Genomic DNA, 24,579 nt, shown 5'->3' on the forward strand with positions numbered 1-24,579 from the left:
TACAGGCAGTAAAATCTTTGACATTTCCCTTAGCTATATGTTTTTTTTTCTGATATATTTCCTCAGAGAAAGAAAACAAAGAAAAAAATAAACAAATGTGACTACATCAAACTAAAAGGCTTTTAGCATAGAAAAGGAAACCATCAACAAAACAAAAAGACAACCTACTGAATGTAAGAAGCTATGTGCCACTGATACATCCCATAAGGGATTAACATACAAATCTATGAAGAATGGATAAAACACTCAAAGAACAAACAAATTTAAAAATGGGCAGAGGACCTGAATAGACACTTCTCCAAAGAGGACAAACAGATAGCCAATAGATATAGAAAAAGAAGGTTAATGTCACTAATCATCAGGGTTGCAAATTAAAACTACAATGAGATATCACCTCACACCTGTCAGAACTGGTATCATCAATACATTAACAAACAAGTGTTGGTGTGAATGTGGAGTAAAGGGAACCTTCCTGCACTATTGTTGGGAATTCAGTCTGGAGCAACCATGATGAAAACTGGAATGAGGTTCTCAAAAAGTTAAAAATGGAACTTCCTATGACCCAGCAATTCCATTTCTGGATATCTATCTGAAAAAACCCAAAACACTAATTTGAAAAAAATATATGCACCCCTATGTTCACTGTAGCATTATTTACAATAGCCAAGATATGATAGCTACCTAAGTGTCCATCAATAGATGAATGGATAAAGAAGAGGGGGTACGTATATACAATGGAGTATAACTTGGCCATAAATAAGAATGAAAAGATTACCATTTTTGATAGCATGGATGGACCTAAGGGTATTATACTAAGTGAAATAATTCAGATAAAGAAAGATAAGTAGCATATTGATTTCACTTATATGTGGAATCTAAAGAGCAAAATAAATGAATAAAATAGAAACAAACCCACAGATACAGAGAACAGACTGATGGTTGCCGGAGGGGAGAGGGGTTGAGGGATTGGGTGACAAAGTTGAAGGGATTAAGAACTATAAATTGGTAGTCACAAAATAGCCACAGGGCCCTGGCTGGTGTGGCTCAATTGGTTGAGGATTGTCCCATGCACCAAGAGGTCACTGGTTGGTTCCCAGTTAGAACACATACCTGGGTTGTGGACTTGATCCCCAGTAGGGGGTGTTCAGGAGGCAGCCGACTAATGAATCTCTCATCAATGTTTTTCTTTCTCTCTCCTTTTATCTCCCTTTTTCTCTCTCTCAAATCAATAAAAACATATCTTTAAAAAAGTACATTCTTTTAGAAAAAATATAGGTCACAGGGATGTAAATTAAAGCATAGGGAATAAGTCAATAATATTGTAATAACTATGTATATTGCCAGGTAAGTACTTGAAATATAGAGGGGACCACTTTGTAATGTATGTGATTGTCTAACCACTATGCTGTACACCTGAAACTAATGTTGCATGTAAACTGTATTTGAAAAATAAAATTTAAAGTTCTTTAAAAAACGACTCACTGGCCCAGCCAGTGTGGGTCATTGATTGAGCGTTAACCTATGAACCAGAAGGTCACAGTTCGATTCCCAGTCACATGCCCGGGTTGTAGGCTAGATCCCCAGGCTGGGGAATGCAGAAGGCAGCCAATTAATGATTCTCTCTCATCACTGATGTTTCTATCTTTCTCTCCCTCTCCTTTCCTCTCTCTGAAATCAATAAAAACATATTTTTAATAAAAAGACCAAAAAAACAAAAACAAAACCAAACCAAACACGACTCACTGGAGATCATACCATGAGTCAGACATAGAGCATTGGCTAGAACCAGTGTTTCCTTCTGTGTCTTCCTACCAAACCACCTTGCCTTTATTAAGCATTAATGCAGTGTTTACTACATCTCTGAGGCACTGGAAATACCATGGTGAACAAGAAACCCTGGTTCTCTGGAAGGTGAGAGCGTTAGGGGCAGAGATAACTTACTAATACATCATTGCAAAGCCATGTAATAAATCTATAGTTACATTTTATTGTTTGGTGGCCCAGAAGGCAACAAGATTTTAGCAGGCAAGAAAGGGGGAGGAAGGGCATTGAAAGCCTTCCCTCAGGGGTGGGGTATAGGTGCTGTGCTGGTCCAGTGGCCACAGAAGGCCCAGCCCTCAAGGATCCTGCAATCCAGCTTAAGTGAGACTCAGGTGCTTCCATTCACGAAGCAACAGAAATGCTGCGAAGGCAGGACATAAAGTATGATGTCCATGCGACAGGCTCCGCACGGTACAGAAACAGACAGGAATAAGCTTGTTCCTAATGGTTCGCTAAACTGCCTAGAGAAGAAGAGAGTGGTCAATGTCTTGTAGGAGAAAATGAGCTCAGTTTTTAAAAAAAATTTCCAATTAGAAAAATACTTTAATATTATGAAAAATACAGCTGCAAAGCTAGCTGCAAACTTTAAATAATAATAGAGTTATGAAAAAAAGCAAAACACTAAGTTTGGCACTGTTAAGACAGAATCCAGTTCAAAGCTAGAGAAAAATTAATTTTTTTCTCTTTTTACAGTCTCCCCTTCCCCATCCCACTCTTTCTAGGTTTGTTGAGTCTTAGTGAAGAAAACCTCATTTGTCAATAAGTTATCTACAACCTGTCACCTGTACGAAAGGGCAACTGCTGTTCCTCACCTTGACCCATGTAACATTCCTGTCATCACTGAGTGTTAAAAGCTTTATGAAGTATCGCCAAAGTATTTTCTCGAATTGGTTCCCTTGCTGAGGCTGACTATGAAGAATAAACATTACATAACTCAGCATTATGTAACCTAGTTACTCTCCCACGCTTATCAAAACATGTTATCTGTGAGATCTGGGAAATCAAGCTTTCTTTTTAAAGTCAATTTAGTAAATAGAGAAGGTCAGTGACATAATTCACCCTTATAGTTCTTAATTCCTTCACAGGTATGTTCTGTAACCTAATGATCATTTTCAGAATCAGAAAATGTCAGGCATGCAAGGGATCTTAGAGAGCCATGGCATGACCTTCCCTTACCTACAGGAGGAGGTCTGCTTATGAGGACTGCTTGCCAGCTGCCAAGGAGGCGGTCGGGAGCAGAGCCCACCTCTGCTGCTCCTAGGCCAGACAGCATTCAGTGATTATTTATTGGGCTCTGATGGCAAATCTACCTTCGCGCAGGCAATTCTGGAATACACTAACTTACTAGTAAAATTCGGGAATAACCTGTTGAAACCCCCAGTCCAATTTCAACAAGGCATTTAGGTTTGTTAAGTACAGCAGGTTGCTAAAAAAAATTCTTGTGCTATTAGAGATCTTGGAATTAATGCACCCAATTGTGTACTTTTTATAGATGAGGCCTAAAAGGTCAGGGAATTTTTGATGGTGCAATCACTAATTTGTGATAGACTTTGAAGAGGAATCCATGTGACTTGGGGTAAGTCTTTTTTCACTACATTAAGGAGGTGAGATGGGTAGGGAGAAGAAAAGTATTCTATGAAGTGGAAATGTTTGAAAAAAAGGAAAATATTTAAAATACTGATTTATGTACTAGCATTATTAAATAAAACTAAGATTATTACAATGGTACATCTTAGAGAATATTTAGGGTTTTTTTGCTTATTTATCACTGACCAATCCATAAAATGACAGCCTTGATTATCAGGTAGAAGAAGAATTGAAATTTCTGACATACCATTTGGCTTTGGTATTTCCAAAACATAGCAAGTACAAAACTAACATTAAGAATGGTATTTCTTTGTCTTTAGTAGAAAAATTAAACGATAATGTTTTAAGAGAGATTAAATATCATGACTAAGGAAGCTATCATCCTTGTGTTAGAATTTAAATTTAGTGTATCTTGCTCAAAACCTCTTCCCTTACCAACTATTATTATGTCTTTGAATAAAACAAGTTGTTTTTTTTAGGATGATACAGGTATAATTAGGAGAAATCTTTCAAAAGGCACAAATAAAACTATCCTTTATATATGTGTGTATATATATTTATATACACACACACATACAAATGAAACCCATCAAATTTGAAAAAAATCCAACTACAGATATTAAATGCTCAGAAAATGAGTACATGTTCTCATATACACACTGGACTTGGGGGGAGTGTCAGTATCTCCCTGTGCCTCAGAGGATGTGGTACAGAAAACACAAATTAACATGAACAGGGTATGCCCCTTCTATTACCCTTCTTAGAAGATGTGACATTGTTCCTTTGTCATCTTGGGAGAAGATCTTCAGCATAAGCATGACTTGAATTAACTTTGATTGCTTGAAAGGATGAGCCAAGCAGTAAGGCATCAAAAGGTTTCCACTGAAGGGCACTTCAGTGATAGCTTGTCAAGAATAGCACAATTGGAGCTGCAACCTTCAGATCTGTGGGGAAATTCTGAGCAAACACTTCTTAAATAAGGTGGCTGACCTTTAACATTTTCCGACTGTGGTTTTTGTACTTTTTCTTTTGAAGGCTGAGAGAGTGAAAGTGTTTTTCAGAAATGATAAATAAGATCAGCCCCTGGGATAAACTATTCATAAGACTACAGACAGTAAGCTGTTAGCTTTTAATAAGAGTTCTAAATGAGCAATTAGAAAAAGAAGTACAAATCTTGTCTTCTCTCACATCCAAAGTCTCATTTACCTTCTGCCAAAATAAGGCCACTTGTAGTCTGATCCCTATTCTAAGAACTGGCAAAAATATAAGAATAGATGTGGGCTCACCATTCTTCTGAGTGTGTGTCTTCAGGAAAACTAGTACAACATGCCAAGTCTGACTTTCCTCTTCTAACCCAAGGATACTGGTATGGTCTTAGAAGGCTACTGTTAGGAGAAACTGAGACAACATATTCAAAGTGCTTAGCACATAGTGTCAGCACACAGAGAGGGCACAATGAACACTGACATCACCACCACCACCTTCATCAATGAAATCATCTCTTTATAGATGTGGTAAATAAGGCAAATAAACAACTTGCCCAGTATCACACAACAGATTACTATCAGGGCTGAGGTCCGTGTACTTCCTGCTGCAGAGTTGTTACTATCTACTTTCACTTTAGATGCTTCAGAAACAAAAACAGCTCAAGGAATTCAAGAGTGAGCAGCTGTAGCAAACTAGACGGGAGGATAATAACAATTTCCAAATAAAACTCGTGCAAAAACTTCCTATGATTAGCATTACCAGTGCCTTCCTCTTGAGCTCTTCTGAACATGGAAATATGCACAAGACCTATTATGAGATATGAAAAATGCAGAGGTGAGCAAGGCTTTGTCTAGAAAGGAAATGGAATCTTGTTTTGTGTATGTCAACCTTGGAGGAATCAAGTAAATTTAATGGGAAATCTTCAACCAAGAGGCATTTCTTCTAAAAGAATGCCACCTATGGGTGGGCATATTATTGCCCCAGACTGGAAGATTTACTGGAATTTCTAGAAAAAGCAGAGAGGGAGACAATTAGTTTAAATTCTTGTAAAAAGAAGTCTTTTTATAGCTGCAGAGGAACTATATATTGAACAGACTGAAAAAGTAGGTTTACAGTAGAGTATGTGAAATACAGAGTTTATTTCTGGGTTATTATTAATTACTAGAGGCCCAATGGATGAAATTCGTGCAAGAGTAGGCCTTCCCCTGGCTGCTGGCACCAGCTTCCCTCCAGCTACTGGCAGGAACCGGGGACCCGGGCTTCCCTCGAAGCCCCAGCTTCATCCGGAAGGTCATTCGGAAGGATGTCCGGTCTAATTAGCATATTACGCTTTTATTATTATAGATTGTTTTATTTTTCCTATGAACAACCGTAAACCTACTTTCACCTCACCCTGTCCATAGCTGGCTACAACTTTCCTCACATGTAGCCTAAACTACAGAGTTAAGATCTTGGTGAAAAATGGTCAAGGAAAGCTGAGCATAGAGTAAATTACTCTAAAGTGTATCAGTAAGTTTCTGCAAGTGAAGAAGAAGGGGACAGATATTGAACTACAGAAATTTAGAACTGGAATTAGCCTTATCTGTCACTTAAGTATTTGGATGGAAAAATATATTGTTGCTGAAGTATGTAATTGTACAGTGAGGATAAATTGGGTGCTTCTACTTTTGCCCCACCCTATGTTTTGACCATCATGAATTCCAAAAACTTCTCTTGGTCCCAACCTTTCCAGTAGATGACACATCACCAGTACTAGCACCTATCTCTAAGCAGAACATCTTCTTTCAAAGAAAATTAAATAGCAGTTGAAAAGCAATAATGTCTTAAGTAATAGAAAAAAGAAAGATTAAAATGCTTTCCTGAAGCCCTAATGTCAATACAGCTTGAAAGGTGGCAGTAAGCTTTCTCATCTGTGGAAAAGTGATGCTGAGGTTGATGTGCATCCTGATGGTCTCTGGGCCCAAGTACTCAAGTGAAAGAGGGACTTGATATAAAGATAGTACAGCTCATGAGGGTAATGTCTCAAGATCCTTATTAGATTTCTGCTTTCCTTTCAAGGTTCATTCTCTCTGAAGAGAGGTTTGGGGCAGCCAGCAAGATACCACAATTTGGTGGCAGACTCCTTGACTGCACTGTATGATCTCAGGGGCCAAACTCTTCATATATTCTTTTAGTCCACAAATAAATAGTAAGAACCAACTTTATGGGGGGCTATTCTAGATACTCTGGATAACAATAGTATTTACTATGTGCTAGCATCCTTCTAAGGGTTTCACATATGTTAACTTATTTGATCCTCACTATAACCCATGAAGTTGGGCCTGTTGTTATCTGTACTTTACACAAGGCACCGAGAGGTTAGATATCTGGTTCAAAGTCACAGTAGGTTGAATAAGGACTTGAACACAGTCAGGCTGGCTCCAGAGCCCATGCTCTTACATACCAGGTAGCAGTGACCATGACAGGTGAGATCCCTGTCTTCACAGGAAAGGAGAAAACAGACAACAGTAATGTTACTTTTGGTTCGATAAGTGCTGTAATGAAAACTAAAGCAGGGTAAGGTGATAGAGTGACAGAGGGAAGGAGGCTATTTTAGATTCTGTGATAAGTGAAGTCTGAGCAAAAGTCTGAGGGAAAAGGGGAATCGAAAAGGGGAGAAACTAGTCCAGGCAGTAGGTGCAAAAGTTCTGAGATGGGAACAAGCTGGAGATACACAAGGGATATGAAGAAGGTACATAGTGCAAGGGAGACAAGAGCAATGGAGGGCCTTTGAGGACTTCATAAGGACATCATATTTCATTGTCAGAGTGCAACAAAGCCCCTGGAGCATTGTGACCTGTGTGAAACCTGCTCTGATTTTCCTTATAAAGATCATTCTGGCAGTGTGCAAAGAATAGAACATTTCAGGACAAGGGCAATTGGAGCAAGTTAGAAGGTTATTATATTGGCCAGTGAGAAGGAAATACAGATGCTACTTTATTTTAGGCCTTTTCGCCAAGGTCAAGTTTATCAGCTTAGAGTGAGGTGGCTCAAGGAGTCCACTACAGCTCATAAGCCAACTATGGTAAATGTTATTCTTGAATTCAGGAACAGTCTTGATGTGAAAGGGAAGTGAACAGAAATCTCCCAGTTGTTGACCTATAATTGGCTAACTAGTTCTCTGATTGAATGAGAATGCTTTCACTTGTCAGGGCCTCTCTGAGCAGGGCCTTTAGGGATCACATGATCAATCACCTAGTTACTAGCTGATGTACTAGTTACTATGGAAGCTCTGGGCACTGGCAGTCCTGGGTTGGGCACTGGGCCTTTAAGTGGATTCACTGGGGATGTCTGATGACAGCCAATCTAGTCTTTTTTTTCTTCTTCTTTTTTTAGAGGGTAGTTTTAGCATTTCAAAATGAAGACACAGCTGAAATCGTGGAACAGATTACTTACAGGTAACCTTTTCTAAGCATTTTCTACTCTGAGCAAAGTTACACTAGGAGAGGAAACCAGCCTGTTTTGGTGATGCTTGCCAACTTTTACATAGGAAAGTGCCAAAGAGGTAAATCTTTCTGAGTTTATGCAAAAGAAGGACAAGTTCCAATGTTAAAGGTTCCACAAATTTCAACCACTGATGCCTGAGTAGTGCCACTGTTCTAGTTCTCAAAATGCGACTCATTAATCTGCTACTTTCAAAGTATATGCAAATGTGCAGATCAGTTTCTTTGTAAACTATCCTAAGCATACGAGTTATTTTCCACCACAAGTCTTATTTTTTGCACCCATTTACCTTAGTCAAAGATAATTTCCTAGGCTTGTCTGAATGTGGCAAAGTTATTCTATTGCTAAATAACTACAGAACTCAAGGAGGGATAACTACAGAACTCAAGGAGGGTCACCAGAACCTGAAATGGTATTCTGGAACAGACTGTTTCATTATATAGGCAATAGAACAAGACTTCCAATCCTATATAATAAAAGCCTAACAAGCTAAGTGTCTGGTTGTCCATTCAACCAATCAAAGTGTAGTATGCTAATGATATGCTAAGGCTGCTCAACCCCTCGCTATGACATGCACTGACCACCAGGGGGCAGAAAGTCGACTGGTTGACCAGTTGCTATGACGTGCACAGACTACCAAGGGGCAAATGCTCCGACCGGTAGCTTAGCTTGCTGCTGGGGTCCGGGTGATCGGGACTGAGAGAGATGGGCAGGACATGTCTTGGAGCCCTCCCCAGCTGGCCAACCTCTTGCATCCCTCTGCAGCCCCCATGCACCAGTGGGGTCCCTCGGCCTGGCCTGCGCCCTCTCACAATCCAGGACCCCTTGGGGGATGTTGGAGAGCCGGTTTCAACCCAATCCTGCAGGCCAGGCCAAGGGACTCCACTGGTATGCAAATTCGTGTACTGGGCCTCTAGTTTTGATATAAAATGAAAACTACAGTTTTTAATACTGCTTTTTTTTTTTTGAATTCTGTTTAGAGGCAAGCATGACGAAGATATGTTAATATATTATGGTATGATATAATGTTAGTCAAGCTGGCATCTCCTCATGATGCTAAAGAAGTTCTTTCCAAAACACAAACAGAAATTAGCAAAATGTCAAGGGGCTTCCCTTCCACACTTTATAAACAAATTTACTGCAAGTAAGAGAATAAAACAAATAGAAGCAGAAATGAAGCTTATGGTGTGATTACTGCTAAATTCAAGGAAAATAGTGAAAAGTATATGTTTTTTTAGAGAGTGAGAAAGCCAACTGATAGTAAGCTACTTTAGTCTTTAGCTTTCCAATGAATTTTGCAGAAGGATGGATATATCGCACTACCCAGAGACCATGTTGTAGCAACTGCTCCACTCTACCTCAAGAGAAAGAGAAAGGCAAGCACAAATCAAGGTGATCCCTGGCACTTCTACAAGATGAAAACAAAAGCACCTTCCAGGGTCCTTTATGGGGTCAATCCCAAAGCAGCTATTCACACCATTTCCACCTGCAGATACACCTTCCATGTGGCAACAAAATTCATTTCCTCACCAATGACCATGTCTTCAAGACAATCTTATCTTGAACTATGATTTTAAAATACTAAGAAAAGTAGAATACATTTATATTCTTTGACATATGTCCATATACAAATGTGTAATATATCTTACAAAGAGAACAGTTTTTGGAAGTTTCCCATACTTAAAGCATCAACCTTTAGTTAAATGTGAGAACTTAGCTTCCCAAAGAATGAATTCCCTGGAAACTCTGGAAAGTTGATATTTTCCTTTATGTTCTCCTTGAATTCAATAATATAATAGGTCATCTTTCTATGTTTATATGAGTAAAAGGAACAGTCTCACGATTCTGTGTAAATCATAAATACCAAAAATAGTGACATGCATTCAAGGGGATGTGTCAAAGCTTTAAACTCTTAATGAAAAATAGTACATCATTGAACTTTCTTACCTGTCGACGAATCATTTCCAGGTCTCTCTTGGCTTTATTCACTAGAGCCTGAATTTCTACAGGATCTTTCATATTCTTATTTTCTCTGAAGGCATCTCTTATCTTCCTGATAGCATAAGTTCTAAATAAATTTGGGGTGGGGGAGAAAAGGTATCAGTATCTCTGAAGCTATGTTTTTAAATAAATTTAAAAGCTCTTCCTTAGGGATGAACTGTCTGATATTCTCCTATGGATAATTCACTTCATTGCTTGCTCTGGGGACAGGCCCATCCATTACAATTCTGGGATGACTAAGCAAACATATTTAGGGATATAAATCTACCCCAAACAAGTCACATATAAATGGCAAACTGCTACTGAAATGCTCCTTAGATTGCTGATTCTTTATAGAGTTATTCACATGTGGCTACTCTCCATTTACATGGGTAATTGAACCTTTAACGTACCGAGACAAAGCAAGAACTACGAGGGGAAATAGTGCACCACATATGAATACACCAAGGCAGTGATCTAAGTCAGATTCGGGGAAGCTCTATAATCTTGTCCCATGTTTTGGCTATTTCTTCCTCTTGTGTAACTTAACATCTACATCAGGATCTTACCTCAGTACAGATTGCAAATTAAACACATATGCACATACATCCACACGCCTAACACTCTCCTCCCCCCATATAAATCACATGCAATATGGGATAGCAGTTCAAGAACAAGGCTTTCAAATCAGACAGGCTTAGGTTTAAATTCTTGCTCTAGCTCCCTGTTTGTGTGAAACTGACCAACCTTCTTAACATAACCCATGTTTTCTATCTGTAAGACAGGTACAATCCTGCCTACCTCAAAGAGGTGCTAGGGGAGGAGAGAGTAAGTTTTATAATGAGTATCTGAATCTGAAAGAGAACCTGGTACAAGAAAAAGACTCAATAAGTGAAAACTGTTCCTCTTCCCTCTTGCTATTCCTTACTGCAATTAGTATCTGCCTCTCCTCGCATCACTGTCATACCAGAGTGTGTGCATAGAGGGTAGATGGGCCTGGATAATTAGCTATTGCTGCTGAGTCAAGAGTCCTTAACCTGATATATTCTCACACTCAGAGGGTCATGGCCTTTACCCTCAGGCCCACGCATCTGTACCAGATTAAAGAAAAGGCTAAGGAGAAGCAGCCCATGTCAAACATATCAGACACAATTTTCTGTAGTTTTTGTAGCATCTCAGATTGCCCTTAACTTTGAACACCAGCTAAAGAATCCATGTGAAGCCCAGCTTCGACCTCTGAACCAGGAGTTCCTCATCGGGGCACATTTGCAGGCTCGATACCCAGTATGGGGCATGCAGGAGGCAGCAGAACAATGATTCTCTCTCATCATCCATGTTTTTTATCTCTCCCTCTCCCTTCCTCTCTGAAATCAATACAAATATATTAAAAAAAAAAAAAAAGAAACCATGGGAAACTATTAGTAACATTTAGAAACAGAAGAATGAGGACCTCGTGGCGCAACGGTAGCACGTCTCACGCCTGACTCCAGATTAGAAACAGAAGAATGGAAATAGAGGCAAAAAAATGAGAGAAGAGAAATATAATTTCCTTGAAAGCTGGGATGTTGAGATGGATACAATTTACTGGGGAACCTTGTTTTAAAGAGGACTAATTTGATTTAGATAAACTTTTCTAAGTTAAAAAGAAACTTTTAATTAATAATTCACATATCAGGTCTATTTGCATTTAAAAGCAAGAATAAACCAAAATCTTGCAACATTAAGAACCATAAAGCAGAAAAGAATGCAGTTTAGGAACTTGCATTTTTAGGATATAAGCCACTGCCAAAGACTTTCACCTTAATCCTGTGGTTCTCAACCTTCTGGCCCTTTAAATACAGTTCCTCATGATGTGACCCAACCATAAAATTATTTTCGTTGCTACTTCATAACTGTAATGTTGCTACGGTTATGAATCGTAATGTAAATATCTGACATGCAGGATGGTCTTAGGCGACCCCTGTGAAAGGTCGTTTGACCACCAAAGGGGTCGTGACCCACAGGTTGAGAACCGCTGCCTTAATCCCACCTGAACCAACTGGAGAATTTATAGTTTTTTTTTCTCTCACTCTTAAAGTGACAATGACTGGAAATGGGATCCCTGTACTAGACACTTTATAATGGGCTCATCTATACATATAAAAGCCTAAACAACCATTACGATGGAATGACCAGAACAACTGGTCACTATGATGCGCGCTGACCACCAGGGGCAGACGCTCAACACAGTAGCTGCCCCTGATGGTTAGTGCGATCCCACAAGGGGTGCGCTGCTCAGCCAGAAGCCAGGCTCACGGCTGGCGAGCACAGCTGCCACAGTGGCGGCGGGAGCCTCTCCCGACACTGCGGCAGCACTACTGAGCAGCAGCAACAGGTGCAGCGGGCCAGGATGAGAGTAAGCGGTGTGGCACCCGGCCCCAATTTGGGCTTCTCCCTGGCTGCCTGCCACTTGATGCACTGCTACATCCCTCGGGGGATATCCGACTGCTGGGCTGAGAGACTCCCCCTCTCCAGTGCACGAATTTCATGCACCGAGCCTCTAGTTCACTTATAAAGGTACTAGAGGCCCGGTGCATAAAATTCGTCCGGGGGAGGGGGGGGAGGTCCCCCTCAGCCCAGCCTGCACCCTCTCAAATCCAGGACCCCTCGGGGGATTTCCGACTGCTGGGATTGGGTCTAAACTGGCAGGTGGACATCCCTCTCACAATCCTGGACCACTGGCTCCTAATCGCTCACATGCCTGCCTGCCTGGTTGCCCCTAACTGCCCCTCCCTGCCGGTCTGGTTGCCCCAACTGTCCCCACCTGCTGGCCTGGTTGCTCCCAACTGCCTCCCCTGCCAGCCTGGTTGCCACTCACCCCCCCCCCAACCCCCGCTGGCCTGGTTGCCCCACACAACCTGCTTGTTCAGTCATTTGGTCATCCCTCACTAATTCCCCTGCCGGCCTGGTCATAGGCAGCCATCTTGTGAGGGTGTGAGGGTTAATTTGCATATCACCTCTTTATTATATAGGATATGGGAGGACTTTACAAATAGACTTATATTACATATAAATTTTCGTCATGTATAGCTGCTAATCTAATAAGATTTTAGATAGTAGGTAGGTAAATTAAAACCAATTTCTTGTGTACTTTCTTACACAGCATAATGGTTGTTTATATGATACAATATCATTCCTCCTCACACCCACACAAACCTCCTCCAGAACAATTTCTTTTTTGGTAGTGATGAGAGCAGTGAGGGGACAAAATAATTTAAACCTAATATTCTGTTTAATATGCAGATTGATTTTATAATAGAGATTAACCGCAGGGAATAATCTATTGTTTTGATTCTTCATTCAGGATGCTGCATGGGCTATTTGGAAAAATAATATGGGCAATAGTGGTCATTACTAAATTCATTTTTTCTAAAAACTAGTGACTAGTCAAGAATAGCTAGAAAAAAAGGCAGTATGGCTTACAATATAAAGACATAAGTCCTTCCAAAGTTTAAGGAAATTAGAAAATAGCTTAAGAAAGAGTTTATCACCACCAAATCAATATTACAAAAAATGTTACAGGGACCTCTTTAAGAAGAAGAAAAACAGATAAAAAATATGAATAACAAAATGGCAATAACTACATACCTATCAATAATTACTTTAAATGTAACTGGATTAAATGCTCTAATCAGAAGACAGAGGATGGCTGAATGAAGAAAAAAACAAGACCCATATGCTGCTTACAAGAGACCCACTTTAGATGGAAAGACGCACACAGACTGAAAGTAAATGACGTAAAATATATTTTATGCAAATGAAAACAAACAGGAAACTGGGGTAGCAATACTTATATCAGACAAAATGGACTTTAAAATGAAGGCTATAGTAAGAGACAAAGGACATCTATATATTTAAAAGCCTAAGTGACCGAACAACCGAATGACTGGTCTCTATGACGCACACTGACCACCAGGGGGCAGGCACTCAACACAGGAACTGCCCCCTGTGGTTAGTGTGCTCCCACAGCAGGAGCGCCGCTCAGCTGACTGACGGGTGCCAGATGCAGGGCTCACACAGAGACCGTAGCAGAGTGGCAGCGAGCCTACTGAGTGGCAGTGGCGGCAGCATCTAAAACCTAAGGTGTTTTCTTTGCCCTAAGAGCAGACACTGCATTGGTTCATAATGATAAAACTAACCAATACTGAATGAACAAATTTTCAGTTGTACAAATTCTTATTTCAAATGATCATCATTTTGTGAAGGTTATCTGGCTGAATTTTCAAATTTTGTAGGAGAGGGCCAGCCATCAATTATTTCAATCTTGCCCCTGCCCTGATTTTTATCATTTGCAATGTTTTCACCGCCACTAAAGTAAACCATTAATCCTTGAACACACTCTGGCTATCAGTCTCTTGACTATATCAGCAAGCAAGAACATTTCAAAGAAAAAGGCAGTCAACTGCTACATAGTCTCTTGCATTAGGTTCTTAATATGAGTCAGATGCTATCTGATATAAGGCATGAAATATGAACACATAAAGGTAACAGAACGGCAATAGCTACCAACTATGTTACGGCATCCACAGACACAGTAAGGCTATGTTTCTCACAGAAGCCATCGCTCTTCCTCTATCCTCCTGAGCTTTGCAGTTTCTTAGTGCTTCTTTGTGCAGATTCCCATTTGGCTTTACTTCTCCACACCAGCCTTTGCCCATCTGTCTGCCACCAGAGCTCCAATGTCCACAGGTTCTCCTACTGGCTATACTTTTAACATTGCAAGGATCAAACTCCTTTATGAGATGCTTTCACCATTTCAATTTTCCAGCCACAAAGCAATACAGCAGGTAGTAAAGAAACCTCTGCAGTATCTGAGGTCCTACTTCACTTTTTCCCAGAACTACTGTCAGCCAAATTCAGGCAATAATAATCACAGCCTCCCCATCTGTGGAAGCTCACATTAGCCTTCCCATCCAAAAGGTGTGTTCAAAAAATCAGTTGATGTACATCCCTTATTTCTGTCATCCTTCATCACTACCCCAATGCTGGTGTCTCTATCTATCCTGTAAAAACATCTGCTCTTTGTCCTTCTACCCCAACCCTAAAGTGTCCCAGCAACAGAACAATTCAGCCCTTTCTATTAGTCTCTTTGGGGCAAACTCCTTCAGTTGCTTGAAAGGTGATATCCTCCATCTACTTGCCTTAACTCACATGTGCCTTGCCCTGAAGACACTGTTTCCTTCACAGCCATGAAGAGGGAACTGCTTAATTCTGCCATGCCTTTAGATTCCACAGAACTGAGATGGCAGTACCAATGTGTTCTTGGATCGTACTGCTGCTTCCCGGTCATCTGTTCACTTTTACACATCTTTGGGGCCATGCTACTTAATGCAAGCATGTTGTATATACGTTTCCATGGTGCTATTGTATGCTCACTTCTTGAGGTCAACTCTCTCTAGATATTAATCAAGCCTTAATATCTAAAGGGCACTCGGTGCATAAATAAGCCACTGATTTTAGGTAATTTAATTTTTAATAAAATCTTTGAAAGTCAGTAATTTTTATAATGAGTTAGATAATAGTGTTTGTAGTCTTTTGCTTCACTGAAAGGAGAGTTCCATAGCTAGTTGGTTTCTCCTCTTGTTCTCGACTTCTTCCTAATCCTCTTTGTAGGCGAATCTTATTCTGCTGCCTCTTAAGCATTGTATTCTCTAGGGCTCTGTAATGTACCCCTTTTCTTTTTAATAAAATCTCCTCCAGTAATTGCATTTGTGCCCAACTATCTATACTATATGCCATTGGATACCAAATCTTTTTCATACCCACACCTTTCTGACTTCCGCATACATATGACCCAATCACTATAACCACTACAGATTCTCCCACTGAACACCATCTTTCTTTCCCCTTGCCTCCAATGGCCAGTATTCCCTTGCTAGGTAGGAGTGTCTTCATACAACCACTGTCCAAGTCAGACATTTGGGGATTCATCCTAGATTCCTTCCTTTCCCTTATATTCATTCAATCACAAAATCTTACTGATTCAACCTTCTACTTCTGCAAATCCTCAGTCTGCATCTTGGTTCAGGCTCTCATCTCTCATGCCACAGCCTTGGGATTATGGTGTGTGTGTGTGTGGTGTATAATAAAATGGATAGTAACACCAACAGTACAGGAGGGGGCTCTTACACTAAGGTACACTTTAAATGGAGTATGTAAATTACTCAATAGTATAGAGGTTATATTATATTTGAAAGATGAATGGACAGGGCCCTTGCACACCAAAAGCTTTTTAAAAAGATGAATGGATAGAAAAAAATATCCCTCCCCTCCCTAACCCTATAAGAACTGGGGGCTTGAGCAGAAAAGGGACATAGTCTTTGAGATGGCCGTCCAGCATTCTCTCAGGTTGCTGCTCCTGAATAAACCTCTTTCCTCTTGCACCAGCACTTGTCTTATGAGTTTGGCTTTCATTGTGTCAGGCAGCTGAACCTGCATTTTGGTTACATGAACTCCAGGGTTGGAGAAAAAGAACTTTAAGAAAGAATAATGTATATTATACATTAAGCAGATAATATTGAGTGATTATAAGTATATCCTCAGATTTCTATTTTCAAAATTCACAAAGCAAAGGACTGCTTTACACAGTCATTTTGTAGTGCTATTTTGAGGATCCAAAGAGAGAACAAAATAATATCTATGACCTATGGCACAGGTAGCATGCACAAGTATTGTGCTAAATACTGGATATATACCATTTAATCCTCACAAACTATCATACAGAGATATTTAAAATAATTAGGTTAAAATTACATGTTCTATATGTGTAGAGCTAGGTTCTGAAGCCAGCTGACCAGAGGTTGTGATTTTCAACTCTAAGCTTTGCTTCCTCCAGAAGTTGATAAACTCTATCCAATCTTTGATAAGCACTTAGTATAAATCAAGTTGTTATATATTTTAAAAGGCATTTAAAAAATTATTTCTGGCATCATAAAACCTAAAAAGATAATCTTATCTCTCAACACTGCTTCAAGTGTTTCGACAAATAGTTCAAGAGCCAAGCATAACTTAAGAAAAGACATGGCTAAGAGCTTTATGAGGGAAAGTGCTATTGATATAAGCAGTAAGTGAAATAATTGAGTTTAATTGTTTTAAAAAGGAGGGAAATAATTGAGTTTAATTGTTTTAAAAAGGAGGACAGTGACTAGTGAGAAGGCTTGTGTAGTTAGGAGGTAAAGTTACTCTCAGAAAACCCACTTTGGAAACCAAAGCTTCTCAGTTTTTGGACAGCTGTAAATAAAGCCTATTACATCTTCCCTGTTTAAAATTCCCTAATGGTTTTCCATTATCTTCAGGATAAGTGTCAAATGCATTAGCATGGACAGTATACTCCTCTTTATCAATCCCACTCCATCAGGTACCACTAATACATGAACCACCAACCTCAGTCAAATGGGAACACTAGTAATTTCCGATAAGGGTTTAATCTCCAAAATTTACAGAGAACTCATACAACTTAACAAAAGGAGGATAAATGATCCAATCAAAAAATGGGCAAAGGACCTAAATAGACATTTATCAAAAGAGGACATACAGAAGGCCCAGAGACATATGAAAACATGCTCAAAGTCACTAATCATCCAAGAGAGCAAATCAAAACAACGAGGTACCATCTCACACCTGTCAGAATGGGTATCATCAACAAATCAACAAACGACAAGTGCTGGAGAGGATGTGGAGAAAAAGGAACACTCATGCACTGCTGGTGGGAATGCAGACTGGTGCAGCCACTATGGAAGAAAGTATGGAGTTTCCTCAAAAAGTTATAAATGGAACTCCCATTTGACCCAGTAATCCCACCTCTAGGACTACATCCCAAGAAACCATAAACACAAATCAGAAAGGATATATGCACCCCTATGTTCATAGCAGCACAATTTACAAGAGCTAAGATATGGAAACAGCCTAAGTGCCCATCAGCAGATGAGTGGGTTAAAAAATTGTGATACATCTACACAATGGAATACTATACCACTATAAAAAAGAAGGAACTTTTACCATTTGCAACAGCATGGATGGAACTGGACAGCATTATGCTAAGTGAAATAAGCCAGTCGGAAAAAGATAAATATCACATGATCTCACTCATATGTAAGATATAATGATCAACATAATTTCATGAACAAGAACAGATCCAGAGACAAATGGTGAGGGGGAGGGGGGTGGTTTAGAGAGCAATCAAAGGACTTGTATGGATGCATATTAGCATAACTGATGGACAGACACTGGGGCAGTGGGGGCTTGCCCGGGGTGGGAATGGCTGGGTTGGGGGGGGGGGGAGTAAAAAAATAATACATATGAAAGTTATGTACAAACAAGAAAAAGTATATTTAAAACACTAGGACCTAAAAAACAATTTTATATAACTACAGATTTTAGGTAAAGTTCTACAGGGATTTTTAAAAAGTATTAGTCTTGTAAAAAGAAAAACACAACTAATAAAATAACAGAAAGCAAAGCATAAGCATCCTGTAGTGGATGCTTCCCTCAGGACCTAGGGGAAAAATTCAGGAGCATTTCTGTCCAGGATTCCTTTTTGGTGCTTAAAAACATTTAAGATCTTTAACCTATAATTCATCAAAATTAAACTTCTAATTACCACTTGGATCTATCCTCATAGCCGTAGACATTTTGTTGCAAACAAGATTTTTCAAAGTGTAAACCAATTTATCAAAGAAAGGCCACGTATAAACGCTGTCTAGCTCTTTTGCAGTGAGGCATACAGATCAAGCAGTGGTGAGATCCTGGCTGCTCTTTTGTCTGGTTTTAGACATGCCTATTTAGACAGTGCAGCACATTGCAAGCTGGAACCCCAGAGTTGGTGGCTGTGGCTAAGATCCACAGTCCTTGCCTCGCACATTCCTGGACTAAAAGATGAACACATCATTTGTAGTCTTGCAAACTACTCTTGTGAGGAAGAAAACAAAATCATACTCAAGTATTAATTGTCCTCACATCTACACAGCCTTTTCTTATGGATTGGTTGATTTCTTTTAAAAATATCACTGTGAAGCCCTAGCCAGTTTGGCTCAGTGGATAAAGCGTTGGCCTGCGGACTGAAGGGTCCCAGGTTTGATTACAGTCAAAGGTACATGCCTGGGTTGTGAACTTGATCCCCAGTGGGGAGCATGCAGGAGGCAGCAGATCAGCGATTCACTCTCATCATTGATGTTTCTATCTCTCTCACCCTCTCTCTTTTTCTCTGAAATCAATAAAAATATATTAAAAAAACACCAAAAACTAAAAAAAAAAAAAAAAAAAGTATCACTGTGACATAAAGACTCTGTGTGCAGGGATAGAATTTTCTGATTTCTTTCCCTTGCCAACCTACCAGAAATGAGCTTGACTTAGTATCAAAAAAGCAAGTTCAAGCTTTTATCATGTAATAAGGGTTAAATGTTAGGTTAGAGAATACAATTTTTCAAATTGTATTTTAAAATTATAGCGTGAACTAGCCATTGTAAAACATGACCTTTAAATGAATCAAAATTTATGTAGAGTTATCTATGGTAGGACATTCAATTAATTCTGTATTTTCCACTTTATGGGAGAAAACAAAGCACAAACAATGGAAATTCCTCTTGGTCATTAAACTCAAATTTCTTCTTTAAAATTTTATATGAATGCTGCTAAAAAGGAGTCAAATAAAATGCCTTTTGTTTTATCCTTTCCTCCTGCCATTAGTAACCAGTAAGAATAAATGAACAACTCAGGAAAGAGGAGAGGGGATACAGATAAGTCACCTAGCTTATGGAAAAGGTTTTTTAAAGGATAATTCACATTCCCCCCCCCCCCCCCAAAAAAAGAGCAGTTTTCCCTCACCTTAACTGAATGTGTGAATAGCAGAATATCTGCTGGGTTTTTCAAGAGGGGAAAAAAAAAATCTACATGAAAATGTTTCAGGTATACAGTAACCTCACCCATCAATAAAAAGACCAGAAAACAGGAGATAAATAAAAAAGGCCAAAGGGCCTGGAATTGGTGGTTGCAAAATCCAGTCAAAATCTTGCTAAACTTCCAGAGTATCCTGGCATTGAAAGGACAGCAAAGGACAAGCTGGATCTTTGTCCACTCAATCCCTGAATACTGGATTGAATCCAGGACAAAGAAGCCCATAAGTTAATTTTATTTTGCCAACTTGGAGTTACTGGATTCTGAACTCTATATGGAAATTTATGCAAATGAACATATTAATCACATCCCTGGATTTACTGACAAAATCTGGTAGCCCTTTACCCCTTTGAAGAGCTTTAATTTTGCCTTTCATACAGAAGAGGCATCTCTAAAGTCTTGTCAAGTCTAAAATTCTATGAATTTAAAAATGCAATTAACCTCTGTATCTCCTGGGCTGTCATAAGCAGCACGAGGCAAGGAATATCAGGCACTATAATAAGTAGATAGTTAATTTGGTCTCAGTGCTGTATTGTCTTAAAACAATGTTTGCTTGCTTGGCCACTTATAATACACATAACTTGTTATTGCATCATTCTTTCAAGTAGGTCAAAATATTTCCATGCATTACAAAATTTATTCCCGTAACATCTCTGTGAATCATCTAGGTATTTGGGAGTTAGATTTTATATTAAAGAACTTGAAGACTTCAAGGCTGAAAAAAATGAGCAAACTTTTTCGTAAAATTATTTTTATTGATTTCAGAGAGGAAGGGAGAGAGATAGAAACATCAATGATGAGAAAGAATCATTGACTGGCTGCCTTCTGCACACCCCCTACTGGGGATTGAGCACACAACCCGGGCATGTGCCCTTGACTGAATCGAACCTGGGATCCTTGAGTCCGCAGGCCAACGCTCTATCCACTGAGCCAAACCAGCTAGGGCTGAGCAAACTTTTGCACTTACAAATTCTGTTACTGTTTATCATATACTTTCCCATATTAATTCTGACTAAATAATGTTAGAACAACACTTTGCACGTATCTGCCAAAACAACAACAAAATATACTCTGTAGGATCAAATAAAAACCGAAATCTTAAAATAAACTCTGCTGATTAATATAAACATAACTCTCCTCATTCTGCCATAGGACTAGCAGCGGGAATCTTCACTGTGGGCCCACTACACTTCTCCCCTTTGGGCACACTGTAGCTGAAGGAACCGGGCCATGGGCTGTCCCTGTAACTTTCCATGTCTGTGGTCCCTGCATGGGCCCCTGTGCCAAAACTGTGTTTCACTGGGCAGCCTAGCTCCAAGAAATTCTCTTGGGATACAGATATTTCTCAAAGGTGGGGACATTTCTGCACACTTAAGAGCATGCCTTGATTAGAAGACATGGAAAAGACAGGCAACGTAGTGCCATTTAATTGGCAGGAAGCAGGGTACGGAAGAGGAATGCACTGCCTTGCTAATAAAACTCTTCACTGTATCTCAGTACATTTTTTTTGAAATTTGATATTCTAATTGCTTAGGTCCAAGGTCCCAGCAACTGCTGCTCTTTGGACAATGATGATAACTGTGTGGCTACCAGGGCTAACTGGTAATTTACCCAGGGCTTTACTCACCACCACCACTTACATTTCAGCACAAAAAACTTCAGGGTCAGAAATCTGCAACACCGTTTCATCTTGAGTTTCCTGAAACTTTATTACTTGGCCTAAATCCAAGGCAGCTTTTCAATATACATACTATGTGCTCAGAGCAACAAGGTATTTGGCTTCAGCATCATTTGCAATTCCATGAACCAATAAGCCCTGTCCAGAATCAACAAATGGCACATTCACAGTAGGTATTTAGTAATCATTATAACGTAGGGCAGACTAAGTTAAAAGGCTTCCATCTTCTTTAACAACCTACTGAAATTTTAAATTGTCCACTTTGCATTGAAAGGCACACAAGTGAGATAAACTGTATTTACCAAAATGCCTTAACACAGAAAGAGAAGCCCTATTCTCTCGGCCCATGTACTGAGGCCAGGCAGGAATCTCTCCTTACTGCATTCTTACGTAAACGTGTGTTTCCTAGAAATAAGGAGGTCTCATGTATATGATCAACAATGGCTGGCAGAAAATGGACAACTTGGCAGATGTGTGAGGGGCCTTCTGTGCTTTCAAGAGCCTAAAGCAATTGAAAATCCGATTTAACATGTGGACCAGCATTTACCATATGCGTTATACGAAAAATGCTAGTATTCCCTTGGGAAGAGTTACAAAGAATATTTTCAGTGAAGGAACCCTAAAATGTGAGAAGAAAAAAGTTAGGCACCTAAGTTCATTCTGAATGTCTGCCCACTCCCAATAACACCCTGTACAGTACAGTAAAGTTGTGCTTTCAGTATTATATCTCACAAGCAAAATTTAGTTCCCACTAATGAACATATCCAACTCCTGTGCCCCACCATTTCACAATGGCCCCCTCCCAAGCCGCCTTCGCATTTCAGGCTCCCGCGGCACTGTTTCTGGCATTCCCCCTTTGCACTGTCTTGTACACTAGAATTCATACACAGGCCTTCTAGGTTTGTCATCTTTCCAAGACAGGAACCTGAAACCTGTTTATCTTTACTTCCCCACAGGCCATACTACACTTGTGCTCTGTAACTACTGGTGAATTGAAAAGTTTTATTAAATTAGAAAACAAGTAAACAACTCCCATAAAACCTAAGACCCAATGGTAAACGTAAGATTTCTATTCCAATAGGAATAAGAATTCAATTACAGTTTGCCAGAAGAATTATATACATCAACAGACTAAAATGTCATTAACTTATTATTTTTTCAATTAGAGATGACAGTCAATGCTATACTAATTTCAGGTAGACAGCACAGTGATTAGGCATTTATATAATTTACAAAGTGATCCCCTGATAGGTCTAGTCAGAAATTAATTTTTTAACCTTACAAGAAATTTTAGATATTATTTTGATCTTTCATTTACCAACTATGTGTTTATACCTTTTCTTCATTATTCATTTAATAACCATTGTAGCAAATTATTAGATAGTTCTGAAACTAATTTACACATATGCTAATAACTGTATACTAACTACATGTTTATATTTTTGTTTCTCACAGTAATTAGCATATTCTATTTCAATGTTTGCTATGTTAGGCATTTAAGATATTTGAACACACAACTGATCATCACAATTCTACTCCTGCAAGAAACATTAAGTATGTAGAGGTAAGTTACTTTAAATATTTTACAGAAAAATAATCTGTTGTATTAGTATTTATAAAGTAATTTCATCAGAAAAAAAAAAGTGTTTACTGACTGCCTGCCACTGAAAAATACTGATAATATAAAACGTTCTCACTACTTTTGAGATTACTAGTACGTGTAACATATAGGCTTTGAACAAGAAAAAATGTTATCACTATGTAAATGCTAAACTCTACCTTTCTGAGGGCAACTATGTCAACAAAACTATGACTACTTGAAAAGAATGAAAGTATGGTCAAATTTTCTCTCTACCCGAGCACAGAGGGAAAGCCATTTTTCCTGTATGCAGATATTGAGGTTTTAACAAACAAGAAGAGATCTTAATAGATAATGGCTTTGAGCTCAAGATATTATTTTAAATATTATTTTAGGATAAAACTTTCTGAAACTAAAGCTTTAATTTTTGGCATACAAGTGGCTCACAGTTCAAACTAACCCTAATAAGCCAATTTAGTTTCATAGGTGTTCATTTCAAAAGCAATTTATTTCAATGTCTCATCTGAAAGTTATTTTGTTTAGAACAGATGGTATGTCATAACAGCCCCTTAAAAGACTTGGAGACAGAACTAGAGGTTTCTAGTTCATTCCATGGTAAACCCTGCCAGGTAAAGGTAAAGCTTTCGCTTTCTACCCAGTCTAGATCTTGTCTGGGAATATAACTTTACATCCTGTTCAAAGTGTATCAAAACTGTGAGTGAAATAAGTATTATTTATGAAAGATTGACTAAAAAGCAAGCCTTCTAGCCATTCCTCTGGATACTCTAAACCCTGTCTGTGGTTGCACCAAGGACCTGAAATGAGATAATACAAGTCTCTTACAGAACTGCTTTATTCACAGTGGGCTTTTTATCATAATTAGACAAGACTGTGAGACACCAGAAGAAACTGCCCTTTGAAGGTGGTTGTATTTATGCTGAGGGTGTTGCTCTTTCAAGCAACTGCCTGTTTTTATAATATGGACGCTGTGACCATATAACTAGTCATGTCCTCTCTTTGCATAGGCTATTGGGAAGCTTAGAGCCAGATCTAAGGCTGTTCTGGTTGCCAAATGTCCTGTCTTCTAAGCACTCAGTTTGCTTGCTCACCTCATTCCAGGTCTCATTTTGGTTTTCCTATCCTTATTTTCCCGATTTTTCTCATGTAAATCCTGATTCACTGGATAAAAACATATTAAAATAAGTTACAAATAAAAATAAATGCTGCTTGTTTTCAGTTTATTTGAGAAAGCATGGAGTTTCAAAATTTCTTAGTAATTTAAAATTTGTAACAAGATGGTAAGGTTCCCAGGCCAGCTCAATAAATAATAATGTTTAAAGAGAAGCTACTGTCATTCAATACAAGTTCTGAAGGGTAATTCTATATTCATGTTAAAAATAATTTTTTCTTATTAGAGGATTTGTGTGTAAAAAGACATTATTGATGACCTGAATTCATATAGGCACAAGATACTTACTAAATTCATAGGCATTTAAATGGGAGTAAATTACAAGAGCCTTGTAACTACTCCGTA

General features: G+C 39.0%; 1 protein-coding gene across 2 annotated transcripts in view; it reads right to left on the reverse strand.

Annotated features, from left to right (window-relative positions):
• The window catches only part of LYRM4 (LYR motif containing 4), a 132,105-nt gene that overhangs the window by 90,419 nt on the left and 17,107 nt on the right, over window positions 1–24,579 (reverse strand). For both annotated transcript variants that reach the window (XM_081086228.1, XM_081086227.1), the window contains one exon: window positions 9,826–9,946. In XM_081086228.1, coding sequence (XP_080942354.1) covers window positions 9,826–9,946 — 121 coding nt within the window. The remainder of the gene's footprint in view (window positions 1–9,825; window positions 9,947–24,579) is intronic.

This window comes from Myotis nattereri (assembly GCF_964212035.1).
Source record: "Myotis nattereri genome assembly, chromosome: 3".
Lineage (NCBI taxonomy): Eukaryota > Metazoa > Chordata > Mammalia > Chiroptera > Vespertilionidae > Myotis > Myotis nattereri.